At 38.3% G+C, this 17,369-nt stretch overlaps 2 protein-coding genes across 2 annotated transcripts; both read right to left on the bottom strand.

The window, feature by feature from the left end:
• Positions 1 to 3,344: 3,344 nt before the first annotated feature.
• fam219b (family with sequence similarity 219 member B) lies at positions 3,345 to 11,166 on the bottom strand. Its single transcript, XM_047364121.1, has 6 exons — positions 10,761 to 11,166; positions 9,044 to 9,152; positions 8,206 to 8,299; positions 8,040 to 8,117; positions 7,637 to 7,688; positions 3,345 to 5,321 (listed from the first exon to the last, which is right to left on the bottom strand). Exons 1-6 carry the CDS (start codon positions 10,833 to 10,835, stop codon positions 5,172 to 5,174), a joined length of 558 nt encoding a protein of 185 aa, XP_047220077.1. The 5' UTR covers positions 10,836 to 11,166; the 3' UTR covers positions 3,345 to 5,171.
• A 1,340-nt stretch (positions 11,167 to 12,506) lies between these two features.
• Positions 12,507 to 16,842, bottom strand: LOC124867291 (cytochrome c oxidase subunit 5A, mitochondrial-like). Its single transcript, XM_047363666.1, has 5 exons — positions 16,683 to 16,842; positions 15,369 to 15,485; positions 14,650 to 14,771; positions 12,755 to 12,877; positions 12,507 to 12,630 (listed from the first exon to the last, which is right to left on the bottom strand). Exons 1-4 carry the CDS (start codon positions 16,753 to 16,755, stop codon positions 12,764 to 12,766), a joined length of 426 nt encoding a protein of 141 aa, XP_047219622.1. The 5' UTR covers positions 16,756 to 16,842; the 3' UTR covers positions 12,507 to 12,630; positions 12,755 to 12,763.
• Positions 16,843 to 17,369: the final 527 nt, after the last annotated feature.

Here is a 17,369-nt window from a genome sequence, read left to right as displayed (position 1 = left end):
CCTTTAGTCGTTTCACCTAGAAAGAAAGAACAGATAAACTCTGAGCCAGTTTTCAAGGTTAGAGTCTGAAAGAGAGCACATAGAGTATGTTACAGTTAAGCTCAGTCAATCGCCATGTCTAGGAGAGAGAAAGGGTTAAACACTAAAAGACAGGGCTATGTGGATCATCGGTAGAGGGTGAGCATTAAGTTGTTGCCAGCAGAAGCTCGGTCGATGCCCCTCTCCAGAAAGGTGTCACATGTAGACACAGAGCCAAGCCAGGTGTAGCTTCTAGGAAGAGAATAGAGAGAACAAAGTTAAAAGCTGAAATAACAGCAAATAATGCAAAATTGGAGAGTAGTATGAGAATGTAGCGAAGAGGGTGAAAGTGGCCGTTATGTCCTCCAGCAGCCTAAGCCTATAGCAGCATAACTACAGAGATAGTTTCAGTTCAGATTATTTTGTTAAACGGCGCTTATTTACAACAATGTCGTCTCAAGGAATCCCACAAAGGGTCCCACTGATGGTCATTGTTATACTAAAAATCATTGGAAAAGAGAAGGGAGCAGAAATTGAGGGTGTGTTTGCACCTCAACCATAACTGAGCCGGTTTAGGCTAAACCTGACTCCCCCTTACTCAAACCAACAGGGAGGGAGGAAGGCTCCCTCCCTGATAAACTAAGCCACTCTAACTATAAGCTTTATCAAAAAAGAAAGTTTTAAGCCTAGCTTTAAAAGTAGACAGGGTGTCTGCCTCACGGACTAAAACTGGGAGCTGGTTCCACAGGAGAGGAGCCTGATAACTAAAGGATCTGCCTCCCATTCTACTTCTAGAGACTCTAGGAACCACCAGTAAACCTGCAGTCTGAGAACGAAGTGCCCTGTTAGGAACATCTGGAACAATCAGATCTCTGATGTATGATGGAGCTAAATCATTAAGGGCTTTATATGTGAGGAGGAGAATTTTAAATTTTATTCTAAATTTAACAGGGAGCCAATGAAGGGAAGCTAAAATAGGAGAAATATGATCTCTCTTTTTAATTTTCATCAGAACTCTTGCTGCAGCATTTTGAATCAGCTGAAGGCTTTTAACTGCATTTTGTGGACATCCTGATAGTAACAAATTACAATAATCCAGCCTTGAAGTAACAAATGCATGGACTAGTTTTTCAGCGTCACTCCTGGATAGGATATTTCTAATTTTGTCAATGTTCCGGAGATGAAAGAAGGAAATCCTAGAAACCTGTTTAATATGGGATTTAAATGACATGTCCTGGTCAAAAATAACACCAAGGTTTTTTACTTTATTATCGGAGGTCAATTTAATGCCATCCAGGTTAAGTGATTGACTAAGCAGTTTCTTTTTTAAAGACTCCGGTCCAAAGACGACAACTTCTGTCTTGTCTGAATTTAGAAGCAAAACATTTAAAGTCATCCAAGTTTTTATATCTTCAAGACATGCTTGTAGTCTATCTAACTGGTTGGGCTCATCAGGATTTATGGATAAGTAAAGCTGTGTATCATCAGCGTAACAGTGAAAATTTATCCCATCCTGCCTGATAATTTGACCTATTGGAAGCATATATATAGTAAAGAGAATTGGCCCAAGTACTGAACCCTGTGGTACTCCACAATTAACCCTGGAGTTTAAAGATGATTTATCATTTACATGAACAAACTGGAATCTGTCAGACAGATAAGATTTAAACCAGCCTAGCGCTGTTCCCCTGATCCCTACAGCATATTCCAGCCTTTTTAAGAGAATATTATGGTCGAATGTATCAAATGCAGCACTGAGATCTCACAGAACCAGAACAGACACAAGTCCATTATCTGAGGCCATAAGAATATCATTAGTGACTTTCAGCAGAGCTGTTTCAGTGCTCTGAAGCCTGACTGAAACTCTTCAAACAGGTCATTGCTGTGTAAATGCTCACACATTTGATTAGCAACTATTTTCGCAAGAATTTTAGATAAGAATGGAAGATTGGATATAGGTCTGTAATTTTTCAAGTCATCTCGATCAAGCGAAGGTTTCTTAAGTAAAGGTTTAATTACAGCTAACTTAAAAGCCTGTGGTACATATCCATTTACTAAAGATAGATTAATCATATCTAAAATGGGGCTGGTAATCAGAGGGAACACTTCCTTAAATAATTTGGTTGGGATTGGGTCTAACATACAAGTTGAAGGTTTAGATGAAGCTAATATTTCTGATAACTCAGGAAGCTTCACAGGATCAAAACAGTCCAAACACAAATCAGGTTCTACAGTTATTTCCAATGTTGTCTCACTTGCTGAGGATGAAGTAATCATCTTCGGGAGTATGTCGAAGATTTTAGTTTTAATAGAATACATTTTATTTAAGAAGAATCCCATAAAGTCATGGCTGCTAAGAGCTAAGGGAATGGATGGCTCAACAGAGCTACGACTGTGTAAGTTTAGCAACTGTACTAAAGAGAAACCTTGGATTATTCTTGTTTTCGTCTATTAATGATGAGAAATAAGTTGTTCTGGCTTGGCGAAGTTGTCTTTTTATACAACAATAGGCTATTTTTCCAGATTAAGTAGGAATCCTCTAGGTGTGTAGAGCGCCATTTTATTTCCAATTTTCTAACATTGTGTTTTAAAGTACGCAGCTCTGAATTAAACCAAGGAGCTAGCCTCCTATTAATGATTACCTTCTTTTTCAAGGGGGCAGCATTGTGTAATGCATCACGCAATGATGAAGTAACACTATGAACAAGAGAATCAGTTTGTGAAGGGGCAGAAACAAAATTATTGCCCTTCATTGTGCTTTTCAGTGATAATGAGGAAATTAAAAGTGGAACAAATTCTTTAAAGGTTGTTACAGCATCGTTTGATAATGATCTACCATAATGAAATTTTCTTTCAGGTGTGGAGTACTCGGTTAAATTAAACTCAAAGGTTATTAAGAAATGGTCAGACAGGACAGGGTTATGACAGAATATTGTTATATCTTTACACTCAATGCCATATGTCAGCAAAAGGTCCAGAGAATGAAAACAAAGGTGGGTAGGTTTGTTAATGTTTTGAGCAAAGCCAATTGAGTCTAAGATAGCATTAAACGCTATATTTAGGCTATCACTTTCAGTGTCAACATGAATGTTAAAATCACCCACTATAATAACTTCAAATGATCTGAAAGTTCACCCTACTCATTCATTTGGAAAGAAGTCATTTTAAATAACATCTAACGTTCTGAATGGCAGAGGTTATATAGCAATCCTACTCTGAAAGAGCTGCACTTTCTGACATTCAAATGGTTGAAATAGTAGAAAGATTGCTGTAATCCAAAATATTTGTGGAAAAAGCCAAAAGACAGAGGATCGCTGTAATGTGAATACATTTCCAGGGATTTTTAATGAACACAAATACAAACCATGTAAACTGATTTTTTTGTTTATAATGTATACCAACAGAGTACAGTGGGAACAGAGTAAGTACAGCTGTAAAACAAACAAACCATTTATTTATTGCATTCAGCACTCAACAACACAACCTTGTCACAATGTTGTACAAGCAGATTGTCCCATAGTTGCATAGTACAGGTGAGTCAAGTGTACTTGCTACTGGCAATTGGTGTTAAGTGCAAAATTTAATCTACATCAAAATACACCACAGAGCAAGAAATGGGGTTAAAAAATTAAATTCAGAAGGTCCATATAAAGCATTCCGCTCAAGCTATTAACCTGCATTAAAACTACGAAATGTCACAAATTCCACTTCCCAATTCTGGATTTATGACCCTCCTACTTTATCCTAGCACAGACTTGTGTTGTTGTAGTCCAATACTTCCTCAATGTGGTGAACTGGTCTGCTTTGCATATATGTAACAGTACATAAGAAGGTTTTTATCCTGGCTTTACACTTTTATTCTCTTGAGCAGTTGTGCACGTTTCAAATTCAATTTTACATATATATATGCAGAGTCTAACAGATCTCTGTGCATCCACGCACAGAAACCACCTGATGTGTCTCTTCATCTCTTACAGTTTGTGTTAGTCCAGTTTTAAAATAAACCCAAACATGAAAACAAACATTGTAATGTCAACGAACAGATACATTCTGAAGTGTTGGAAATCACAACATGCATCAGAACACAAAAGAAATATATGAATACTAATGCAAACTTTAACATATATTTGAACTGCAAATAACTTGGAACAAGTATTTTTCCCATACACATTAAATATAATGATAAATACATATATAATGCAACTCAAATCTGATGCAGGGACATGTTTTCTTAGTTATTTCGAATGCTCAATAAGGTTTTAAACCACAATACTACACAAAACTAATCAAGATAAATTTACCATTAGGAATCCTTTTGTCTTCTCTTAATTAGTCTCTTAAATACGCCAGGTTTTATAGTAGCTCTGTGTGCAGGTCAATGACAAGATCTGAATCTGATCTTCAATTTAAGCCCAGTAGTTACAAATACATTCAGAGCCACAAACAGCTGCAATACAGTGTGCCAAAAACATAAACAGAGTGCTTCTTAGTATTTTGCACTTAGGTTTTAAGTTGCTTGCTACATCTGTATTGTCACCATGCTATTCAGAGTTTCTGTGTTTCCCAAATAACAATCAGATGTAAGTTATAATGACAGACGAAGTAAAAACAAAACAAGACTAATATTGCTCACTCAGGTGCTGCCAGTGTCCCAGTGAGATGCCATTTTATTATATAACAGTTACAGATCAACAGTTGATTACTACAAATTTGTCAAAGGGCTAAAACTTCCCACACAAACCATCATATTGGCATGCTTAGAAGGTCACAGACCTGCTCACTATAGAGGAAATAAACAAGCCAGCTCCTCCTTGAGTCAACATAGTCTTATCACAAATGTTGAAATACTTCATCACTCAACTCAGAGAAGTGTCGAAGTTACGGTTTTGTAATAATGCTGCAAAAACAGGATAAATACAATTAGTTAGGCTTTGGAGTCACAGTGGATAAGGCTTGCTCTCATGTCCTTCTGCACTCTCACTGAAGCTGAGCGATCTCAGTGTTCAGTGTTTGCAGTCCTGCATCAGGCTTCAGAGCTGGATTTCCTCAGGCAACATGCAGCAGCTGAGCTGCTTTAGAAAAAAAGAGCTTTGGCCCCAGCAACTAGTGAGCTGGATATATAGTCAGACCTTCAGAAAGTCACAGCATCAACGTCACTGCATGGGGCAAGATGGGCACTCGAAGCAGCAGCACACAGAGGAGCCCATGGCTTTGGGTGGAATGAGGTCCAGGTCCTCATCGTCAGGGATCTCATCCAGGCGGTAGCCATCCTGAAGCAGCTGCTTGCTCAAATCAGGATGGACCTGGAGAGAGAGAAAAGAGACACTCCACTATGACCTCACATCATTTGAGAAATATTGATGGGTTTATATTATTATACAAGTTATTTTTATTCTATCTGAAGTGAATTTATAAGAAGACCATTAGGATTTGTGAGTAAAGTTGGATTACACATTAATAAAATGAACAACAGTGTGCATAAATATTGGATGTGACTTTTAAAATGATGTCCTGAAGGTTCCTCCTTGATTTGTGAGCTAATCATCTTAATAAAATCACAATGATTAGCTCATAAAATCAGAACTGGACCTTAAGAATTTTCTTTCATAACTTTAACAAGAAACAATTGATAAGCAGTACCCAAGACATGCAGGTCAAATGAACTAACTAATGATGACTAAGCATGAGCACCAGAATACCACCTGGTGTTTTAGCATTGGCTTATTTGTAGAACTCTGATCATTATAAAGTTTCTATTTCAAACACAAATTTTCTATTATGTTATACTGAAATAATGGACGTTCTAACTTCTTTCCATACTTATTCAGACTTGGAATATCATCAAATTAAATTCCATGGTTTTACCAGATTTTTCAAGACTGCACAGGAACCCTTTTCCTGGTAGATTTTCTTTTTTTTTCTGATTTCTTTTCCTATTTTTTGTGACCAATTTGCCAATTCCAATTTTTGACTGGTTAAGATTTTTTTTTTTATTCTAAAGACTTTAAAACGTACAAGAGAAAAAAAACGTGTTGCAGGTGTATTGTAGAGATATAAGTTTTGAATTCGAATAAAAATAAAGGAATTACAATATATATCAGCTTATCCATCAAACTGTATGCCTTTAATTTCTGTCTGATACTTGTTAAACTCAAAAAAGTGCATCAAAACTGTGGTATTTCTTAGTTCGATTCACTTCATGAAAAGGAAATGTAAATAAAGGTATTTCAGTATTTGCCCTGCCAATCACCAAATGGAAGTGATTAAGGGAAAAGTGGCAGATTCAGATATTTGGGTGACTGATTTGTGCCATCTCTAGTCTTAATATTCCTGGACTAAAGAAACCAAGGCATTCCATCGTACTGGAGTTAGAAAGATTATTCACAAAGGAAAACCTGTGCAAAAGGCTGAAAATCTTCCTGGGTGTGGATGTTCCACCATGTTTACCCTGATGTGAGATTATTTAATTCTCAGACAAATACCAAAATAACCAAGAGCTCGATTTAAAGACCTTACAGGCTTTACTTAGCATGTTAAATAGTAAAGTTCGTTAGAGTCCAAACAGATATAGAGCAATCAAGTTTGGCTGCTTTTAAGTTGTGCTTTGGAAAAATAAAATTACACGCCAAAAAAAGTGAATCTGAATAGAAGAAAACTCTTCTGGAACAATGTTGGATTAGTGGATTAGATCCAACTGAATATGTCTGCCCATATTTGAAATATGAACACAGGATATCAGCACAAACACATCACATTAACTACAAAGCAGGGAGGTGGAGGGCTGATGATGTGGGCCACAGCACTCAGTCACCTCATAGTCATCAAGAGCTCCTCTCTACATTAAAGTATTCCACGATTAAAAATGAGGTTGTGTGGCAGCTGCAGCCAGACCGTTTGTTATATTACATTACATTGATCCCAAACAGCAGAAAATTTACAAAAGAATGAGTCAACTGGTTTAAACACTGTGGTTGGGAACTTGCAAAAACAGATCCAAATACATAAGCCCAAGAGCAGCAAAATGAATCAGGATATGCAATGTCTTGGTAAAGCAGAGTAAAGCAAATGTCACACATTAACATATTACCTAAAACAGCAGCCCTGTTTTAGGTAATATGTTAATGTGTGACATTTACTGTGCTGTATGAAGAACAATTAACTAACTACACACATAAAATAACCGTCACATTTACTCATTGTTAGCCAATCCGTATTTACCGAGTTTAAAAAAGATTCAGCAGCTGTAACAAGTGGCTAACGCAGTTCTGTCAGTTGTGATAATTCATTTTCATAAAGTAGTTTGCTGTTAGTGCTATAAGAAAAGACTGTTCAGTTTACCTTTGACCTTTTATTTGCTTTAAAATATACATCTGGTACAGATATGCTGCAAAAATATTACACAATAGCTTGAGGATATTTACTCTGAAGGAGAGGCTTTCAATGAGCCACTTGCTTAAGAGTGAGCAAAAGGTGCACACAGAGGACAAGAATTTACTAAATGAGTTTATAAAGGCCTTACTGAAAAGAGCAAAAAGTATCTTACTGCACCCATAGACCAACAGTCCCACAGCCAGTTTGACAATGTGCTAAAGAAAAATGTCCGGAGAGAAAAACGCACCTCAGCTGAAGAGTATCCTGAGGAATACTGCTCAAAGTCGATCTCTTCATCACTGTAAAGACCAGGAGGAGAGGCTCAATGAATCTCATAAATTTAGCTGTCAAAGCAAAGCTTGTTCAGGGCTGCCAACTTTACACGCAGCAAAACATAGAAGAATCTTGTGGGGTTATTTTCCACCAGTGGTGAGACAGGTATCCAATGTGACTGTTTAGGTAGCTTGATTGAGCTTGAGTTAGCTTAGCTCATCTGAAATAAACTAAGCTTTGTTTTAGTATGAAAAGCCATCAAAGTCTACAAAAGAAAGTCCTACTGAGCATTATTAGGTGATATATAGGCGTTCTAAGCTAATTTTGACCACAACAGCATTATCTGATTGGTTTAAGTATCTTACTGTTACCCCTACCTGTCTGAGTCTAGCGCAACCAACATTTCCTCAGCGTTCTGGCTCAAAGCAGCATAGCCCTTGTTAAACTTCACTGTCCTGAAAAAGAAAGGACAATAAAAGATTTCTTTAAACACCCTGTTTCATGTTGAAATGATAAAAAAAAGATGGTTTACTCTTTCCCCACCTCTTGACTCCCTGTCTGGGTTGATGTGTCACAGGAAGGCCTGCAGAGAGGGCTTTCTTCTTCAGCGCTTTCCTCACCATCTCCCTGTGTTTCTCTTTGGATGATCAAAAGTAACAAAATCATCCTTATGCTGACAGATTGACACCAAATGAACAGATAGAAGATTAAACATTACAGCACTGTTTTTGTGTTTATTTATTTATCTTGGACCATGCACAGAAAACTGAGAGCACTAGATTATAGCATTTTTCCAGCCACTTTCTGGAAAAAAAGTAGACACTACAAAAATTATAAATAGATCATTCATAAAATCCATATATTAACATGCCTTCCATGGTGACAGGTTTGCTGACTTAACATTAAAATTTCTGCTTCTCTGGACATTGTGAGACGAAAGAGAGGACATCACGTGCATGGGGTCTACTGAGTGGGTGTAAAATTACAGGGTTTTGCCAAAGCCATGTGACCTTTAAGGCAACAGAGACTTTCTGCCCTTGTGTGGATGTACAACATCCCAATCTATGAAATTTGCTGAGCTCTGCAGGTATTTAGTCTGCTGTTCAAATGTCAAATTGATTTTATACTTAAACTCATCAGTGCTACTGTGATCATATTCCAATGTGTAGTCCTTGACTGTGTTATGCTACTCAGTAGTGTTCACAAATAATATTATCATTCCACGGCCTTGGATAAAATAAACACTAAACATTATAAAAAGCCAGGTACCTAACCGACCACTATTTTACCACCGAGAAATTCATAAGAACAACTGTTAAAAAATGACTCATGTTACAGATGTTCTTGCCTGTCCCTTCCCTTCATTAGGAAAAATGCTCACGTAGTTTGAGGTGGATGGCTGGAGCTTTGGACATGATGTAAGGTCCTCTCTTCTCCACTGGCCTGATGCCTCCATCTGGAATCTTAGGTCTTGTGCTGTTACTTGGTCCCTGAAATTTCACAAATGAGACTAAAGATGATTCATGACCCATGAATCCTTTCATATTTTGTCACATTACAACCACAAGGTTCAATGTATTTACTTAGATAATTGATTTTTTTCTTACGAATAAAACAATACGAGAATGTATTTTGCCCCTTTTATTAGGATGCTCCTTAGTCAAATCCAGTGCAACCAACTGCCTTTAGAAATCTCCAAGTAAGTAACCTGAACCAGACTGAAACCCTGCCAAGACATGGCAGTCCATCTAAACCAACAGGCCACAAGTATAGCATTAACAAGAGAAGCAGCCAAGAGGACCATTGGATCTCTGGAGGAGCTGAAGAGATCCATAGCTCAGAAAGAAAATCTGTCAGCAGAAGAACAATTAGGCATCTTTCATAAATCTGGCCTTTGCAGAAAATGGGCAAACAGAAAGCCATAAGAAGTGTTGTCTGCAGTTTGCAACAAACAAAATAGGGAGCACAGTAAAGATGCGGAAGAAGGACCCTTTTGGCTTATATGCAAAACTCTGTATGGAGGAAAAGTAACACTGCACATTATCTAAACATGCCATCCACACTGGGGAGCAAAGTGGTGGCAGCATCATGCTGTAGGGGAGCTTTTTCTTTAACAGAGACAGGGGAGGATGTCATAGCTGAAATCAGAATCAGAATTCTTTATTTGTCATTGCTCCACATGGGTGCAACGAAATGAGGATGCATGGAGCTTAATACAGTAAAATCCTGGAAGAAATCTATTTGAGGCTGTGTCTTGAGACTGGGGCAGAGGTTCAACTTCCAGCAACACAATGACCCTAAACATACAACCAGCGCAACAATGCAAACGAATGGATCAAAGTGTGTTAGAATCATAGCCATGACCAAGCCCCAACTGAGACTCTGTGGCTAGACTTCAAATTGATTTTCACAGACACTTTCCATTGAACCTGACTGAGCTTCAGCTATTTTGCAGAACACAATGGACAAACCTTTTAACCTCCAGATGTGTAAATCTGGCAGATGCATACTGTACCTGAAAGAGTTGTATGTCTATAGCAACACATGATGTCTCTGTAAAGTATTTATTTAGGAGGATTACAAATGCACACCCCACTGTCAGACTGTTTTTTTAACACAAACATCTGAAGAATTTGTTTCCTTCCTCTACATAGTACTGCTCTACTTTGAGTTGATCTATCACATAAAATCCCAATAAAATGCATGGAAGTTTGTGGCCATAACGTGACAAAATGTGGTATATTTGCACGGGGCTTAGTGTACATGGATGACAGTTTATTAATTAAATCACAGTATTTCTTTAAACACATTTGATAAGCAACCTACAAGAGCTTATGAAGGCTCACTACTAAACACCAGTGTTATCAAAGCAACAAACTCACTTGTTATTTCAGCTACAGTCTGAATTAAAAATCCTAAACGTTTAAGCACAATAAGTGTTTCAAAAAGACGTATCATATGTATAAACTCAGAAGCCTTCCTTGTAAAACATGTCTGATGTAAACAACTGCCAACCCTGACATACCAGGCTAGCTAGCTAACCTTCCAGTTTCTGTTTTCATCCAAGCTTTCGCAAGACTAGCTATAGCTGACATTACCGACAAAAGTTCTTGTTCCTGCTGCGCCTCGTGGAGAGTGTCCTTTTCAGGCTCCTCTATTATGTCGCTCATCATCTTCGCTTTAGTTGTCACAATTTACTCCACAACACAGCCATGACAGTAGTCCCACAGGAGAGGGACCTGGTGATCAACTCAGGCACTTCTGTTAGCCCGCTAGGCTATTGCTATCAGTTAGACAAGGTCTCTACTTCCGGGAAAGAAACCGTAACACCTCCAGAGTTTTAAGTCAGTAAAACATTACTATAAGTTAGTGAGAGATTCCCCATAAATAATGCAAATACAAACTATGGCTAGCTAGCAACTTAATTTAATACAATTGTAAACATAAAGTTTTACATTACTAAGACTGCAAGGTGATTCTTCTGCTTGCGGGTTAGGTGTACTATACCCTGATTTGTAGCAGTTTGTCGCCACCTAGTGGCTAGGAGAGAGTGGACAAGAGTGCAGCTCAACAAGCAAGAATACCATCGAAAACCTTTTCTGTAAATGTTGATGAATATGGCTTACAACTAATTAAAATCCCTAATTTAGTTGCTTAGAAAATGTATTATGCAAGACAGAGAAGTTTTTTTTTTAATACATAAATGTTAGCTTATAGTGTACACTTGGTCAAGTCTACTGCATGAATTACTGAATCAATGCAGCAGAGCATGGAGATGACCAAACTGTAGTTCTGCTGAGGCGGGAAGCACAGGTTACTTTCATAGCAGTCTTCAGCAAGTCTGCATTTTTGACTTAGGTTTTTCAATTTTTTTTCTTGAGAAAATCCTATAGATTCCCTATGGAGTTAGAGAAATAAAGTTTGCAAACCAGTCAAGCACAGCAATATCATAGTCATTAAACCAAGTGTTACTTTTGCCAGTGTAAAATCAACATCAAAAAGCTTGTCACCAAAGGGAAGTGTGATATGCTCTAAAACTTCCTGGTAGCTGGCTGTGCTATGGACTAAAGAAAACACAATGGACAAACACCAGCCAATGAATTGGGTCCATATATGATCACGGACTCTGGAAACGTCCAACTGAACCTCATGCAACTTGGATTCTTTACCTCTCCACTTTCCCCCAGACTCTGGGACCTAATTTCCCAAAAAAAAAAATCCAAAATGAATTTCCATCTGAAAAGATGACAAAGAACCACTAAGCAACAGTCCAGTGTGTTTCTCCTTAGCTCAAATAAGATGCTTCTGACATACCTTTTTGAGCAGTGGCTTAACATCAGGAATGCCACAGTTGCAGTCCATTTCTCAAATACGTGTTTATTCTGGCTCTTAAAGCACCAACTCGTTACAGCGCCCACCTTGTAAATCTTCACCCAACTCTTGAATGGGTTATCCCTTTTGCTTGGGCACATTTTTCTATTCTTGGACACCAAACTCTGAACAGGAAGATTCTTTAGAAGTAACTTTTTTGGCATACCTTCCTTCCTTGTGAACGGTGATCGTCTGCTGTACAACCGTCAAATTAGCAGCTGCCCCATTGGTTTTGTAGGCCATAACATAGTATTGCTGTACTAAAAATCCTTTTCTAACTAATGTAACAATTTTCCTATAAACTGAATGTTAGGTTTTCATTAACCATAAGCCACAAAAATTAGAAATTAGCCAGCTACCTTTCTATGACATTCTTAGTTATCGAGATGCAGCTATACTTCTCTGGCTTCTACTGTTTTTAATCATCAGCACAGGGTAACATGTTTGTAGTTCTCTTTCAAATAAATAACACGTTTGATTATTTTTCCTTTATTATATCCATTATTTTGTACACAACAGGACAGCATGTATTCAATCCACAGTATAGACATCTCCAATGGGAGTTAATTAGGAGAATCATCTCTATGTGAAAAAGGCCTGAGGAGAAAAGAAGACACGTTTTTAACCACAGATATACTATATGCAGCTTTACAGTACTAGAGTTTGTGACAGTCAAACACAATGTGGGTGTGAATCAGTGTACAGTATAGCAGCCTCTCACCTCAACGGTCTACAACTTATCAATTCCAAGCTCCTCTGGTGTTGAGATGCCAAGTTCTGTGAGGGTGGGCTTCAGCTCTTGGATCAGATAGGGATAGATGTCTTTGTGGGGACCTGCTTTATCCTGCAAAGAGGAAAATATAATAGAGTTTATTGACAATTGGACTGGCAAACATCAGTACATACAGTACAGACCAAACGTTTGGACACACCTTCTCATTCAAAGAGTTTTCTTTATTTTCATGACTATGAATATTGTAGCTTCACACTGAAGGCATCAAAACTATGAATTAACACATGTGGAATTATATACTGAACAAAAAAGTGTGAAACAACTGAAAATATGTCTTATATTCTAGGTTCTTCAAAGTAGCCACCTTTTGCTTTGATTACTGCTCCGCACACTCTTGGCATTCTGTTGATGAGCTTCAAGAGGTAGTCACCTGAAATGATTTTCCAACAGTCTTGAAGGAGTTTCCAGAGATGCTTAGCACTTGTTGGCCCTTTTGCCTTCACTCTGTGGTCCAGTTCACCCCAAACCATCTCGATTGGGTTCAGGTCCAGTGACTGTGGAGGCCAGGTCATCTGGCGCAGCACCCCATCACTCTCCTTCTTGGTCAAATAGCCCTTACACAGCCTGGAGGTGTGTTTGGAGTCATTGTCCTGTTGAAAAATAAATGATGGTCCAACTAAACGCAAACCGGATGGAATAGCATGCCGCTGCAAGATGCTGTGGTAGCCATGCTGGTTCAGTATGCCTTCAATTTTGAATAAATCCCCATCAGTGTCACCAGCAAAACACCTCCACACCATCACACCTCCTCCTCCATGCTTCACGGTGGGAACCAGGCATATAGAGTCCATCCGTTCACCTCTTCTGCGCCGCACAAAGACACGGTGGTTGGAACCAAAGATCTCAAACTTGGACTCATCAGACCAAAGCACAGATTTCCACTGGTCTAATGTCCATTCCTTGTGTTCTTTAGCCCAAACAAGTCTCTTCTGCTTGTTGCCTGTCCTTAGCAGTGGTTTCCTAGCAGCTATTTTACCATGAAGGCCTGATTCACACAGTCTCCTCTTAACAGTTGTTCTAGAAATGTGTCTGCTGCTAGAACTCTGTGTGGCATTGACCTGTTCTCTAATCTGAGCTGCTGTTAACCTGCGATTTCTGAGGCTGGTGACTCGGATGAACTTATCGTCCGCAGCAGAGGTGACTCTTGGTCTTCCTTTCCTGGGGCGGTCCTCATGTGAGACAGTTTCTTTGTAGCGCTTGATGGTTTTTGTGACCGCACTTGAGGACACTTTCAAAGTTTTCACAATTGTTCGGACTGACTGACCTTCATTTCTTAAAGTAATGATGGCCACTTGTTTTTCTTTACTTAGCTGCTTTTTTCTTGCCATAATACAAATTCTAACAGTCTATTCAGTAGGACTATCAGCTGTGTACTGTATCCACCTCCTGCACAACACAACTGATGGTCCCAACCCCATTTATAAGGCTTGAAATCCCACTTATTAAACCTGACAGGGCACACCTGTGAAGTGAAAACCATTTCAGGTGACTACCTCTTGAAGCTCATCAACAGAATACCAAGAGTGTGCGGAGCAGTAATCAAAGCAAAAGGTGGCTACTTTGAAGAACCTAGAATATAAGACATATTTTCAGTTGTTTCACATTTTTTTGTTCAGTATATAATTCCACGTTTTAATTCATAGTTTTGATGCCTTCAGTGTGAAGCTACAATATTCATAATCATGAAAATAAAGACAACTCTTTTAATGAGAAGTTGTGTCCAAACTTTTGGTCTAAACTGTATATCCAGGAATATTGGTATATTTCTGTCTCTTTCATTGAGCCTCAGTTTAGCAGCGCCAAATGAAAAGTTAAGGATTCACCTTGACAGCTTCAAGGATGCGAATGGCACTGGCGAGATCATTTAGCCTCCGACAGGCTCTTAGCGCTGAATCCAGGATCTTGGGTTCTGGGACCAGGTCATATCCAATTAAAGTGTTCATGCCTATTCAATAAAATAGTTGGCAAAAGCCTTGTTATTAACCAGAGTAAAATAATTCATAAGTGACAATCTCACTTGGTGTCATCAACAAAATTTCCTTCATCAGCAGGGTTATCTGGCTGATCTAGAACTGTTTGTTTTCTGTTCACAGAATTACTAAAATATTAGTATTAACACATTTCTTTTACAGAAACAAAGCAGGGCTTAATTTGTCTGGTATGGAACTAGATCCAGACCAAGAATGTGTGTTAGCCTTGAGGAAGATGTACAAGTGCAGGCAGTCCAGAGCTGCTTTGGCTCCAGTGTTCACTGGTTTGGCAAGTCTATTAAAGCCAGAACAATAACAGCCTACTACTGACTTATAGAAGGTATTTTCTGCTAGTATTAAACTCGTAATTAAGGTAGTACTGAATTTGCCTAAAGCCTCCTCAGAACCTTCGTCTTTTCATGTACTTGGTGAGGAGGCAGTCTTAAACTGGTCTACTTTTTGAAGGATGATAAACCAAAACATTATCAGCAAAAACACCAGGATATCATAATAATGATTTAAAAAAAAAACATTAAATATGGCAAGTTGATAACAGCGAACAGCGTAGTCACCTTTCCTTAGCTCCCAGGCATCAATGTCAGGTTTGCTGAAGTAAGTTACCCAACGGGAATCAAACTCCTCATCTGTCTCCACTTTGCCATGGGAATAACATCTAGACGCCAGGGGAGCTGGAAAACATAAGTAAAATGCTAATTTTATCATTTTTATAATGAAACCCATTTCCCAATTTGAAAATGAAACTAATCCGAACAAAAACATGGCACATATAATATAATTTATTTAAAACAGAAATCTAAACTTTTTCTTACTGCTGCAAAGACATTCGAACTTTTTGAATATTATGTAGCCGGCCAGCAGTATGGTGCTTAACTTGCACAGTTTTCTCCCATACATCTGAAGAAACCCCAGTCACCCCAACACTTTCATGGGAGCCAAACATGTAATATGTTGATACTGGCAACTGGCCCATGCCGAGTTCTCTAAATACATTCTTCATAATGAATTAAAGCTAATACTACTCGCTCTAAATCATACAGACAACACTTCATTGCATGTTTTTTTCTTATTTAAACTTCTTGATCCCACTGCACCAATTTTATTTATCATCAGACCACAAACTGATTCTGCATCTGTTTTTAATAAACAACTTAGAGTAATTCTAAGGAACTATGATCCCAAAGGATCCTTAAAAACTCCCAAAGGAAAGAAAATCAAACTAGAAGCAGTCCTCCAGCTACTGCTGTGTTTAACACGGTCCCCTAATAAATGTACTCAGAAGTGGAACTTGATCATGAACAGAAGGTTACTTTCAGTTTCCTTAAAACTCTAGTTCCTCTAACATAATGTTGCCATGTCTTCAAGGTATTACACACTTTGATTTATGATTATTTTAGAACACCACATACTAATATACAGACTCTTAATGAAAGAAAAATATGCTCTGCTTTCGTAAACAGCTTTTGACCTGAGCAGAACTTGATTTGTTCATCAAAGGGAACAGACCAGAAATACCTATTTAGATTGGGCTCAATGGAAGCTAGATAAATAAATAATTCAGAAAAAGTGTTGATGATAGCTGCGTTAAAATGCAGCCACCGACACTTCTGAACGGACAAAACGGGGTCATCGCAAGGTCGAGAATCGTGTTCTTTAAATTTCACTTCCAAGTAGCCAATATAACATACAGCACGAATTGTAAAAGAACAAAACACGTTTAATACAAAACCGACAGAAACAGCTGCTTTCAAAAATGCTTCAATGTCACCCCGTGTTAGCTTCTGGCTATATGCTAGCCGGGCAAGCCTGCCGCATTCAAAGTTTTATAATTAATATTTTTGTTGTAAGTGTAGAGCAGATAGTCCTACCCGAGTAACCGGTCCTTGTCCGAACCAGACTTCGGAACCCTGCGGTTGATAAACGGGAAAGAGCTCGGAACATGGTACCACACAGGAGATCCTAACCGTCCTGTATGTAGTAGAGAGGGAGACTCTGGACGGACAGACACGACGAGGGCGCCAACCGTCACGTGATTCCCGGAAAAAGCCGAACGCCTCTGCGTAGTGGGCGCTGAGCTGACGTAATCTCTGGTACGTTAATTCTTGTTTTCTAGGCCATCTCTGCAATATAACTTTTTCATTTATGTTTTGGTGAATCACAGTGATTGTTAAACAGTTACAATAATAATGTGTTAAACATTGTTAAAGATAAGACATTATTTTCATCATAGTATTTTATTTACATGGCATAGAAAACTCACCTTGTTCACAGTTTTGTTATAATAATTGCACAAAACTATTTGATCATTTTTTTATATTGTCTATTTTAGTATTCCTACATAAACAAGCTATTTAAGTTTGTTTTTGTCCTGCAACAAGAATCAAAACTATTGGCCCACGAGAACATTATGTCTTTACAATCTGCCAGCAGGGGGTGCCTTTGTATTAGAAGTGCACCAATAAGTTTTCTGCCCAAAGCGCCCTACATTTGCTAGTGTAACTGCAAAAATCTTTTAAATTAGACCACGTAAGAAGAATGAAAACATTCAGATTATA

This window comes from Girardinichthys multiradiatus, chromosome 4 (assembly GCF_021462225.1).
Source record: "Girardinichthys multiradiatus isolate DD_20200921_A chromosome 4, DD_fGirMul_XY1, whole genome shotgun sequence".
Classification (NCBI taxonomy): domain Eukaryota; kingdom Metazoa; phylum Chordata; class Actinopteri; order Cyprinodontiformes; family Goodeidae; genus Girardinichthys; species Girardinichthys multiradiatus.
This window is presented reverse-complemented; position numbering and strand designations above follow the sequence as displayed.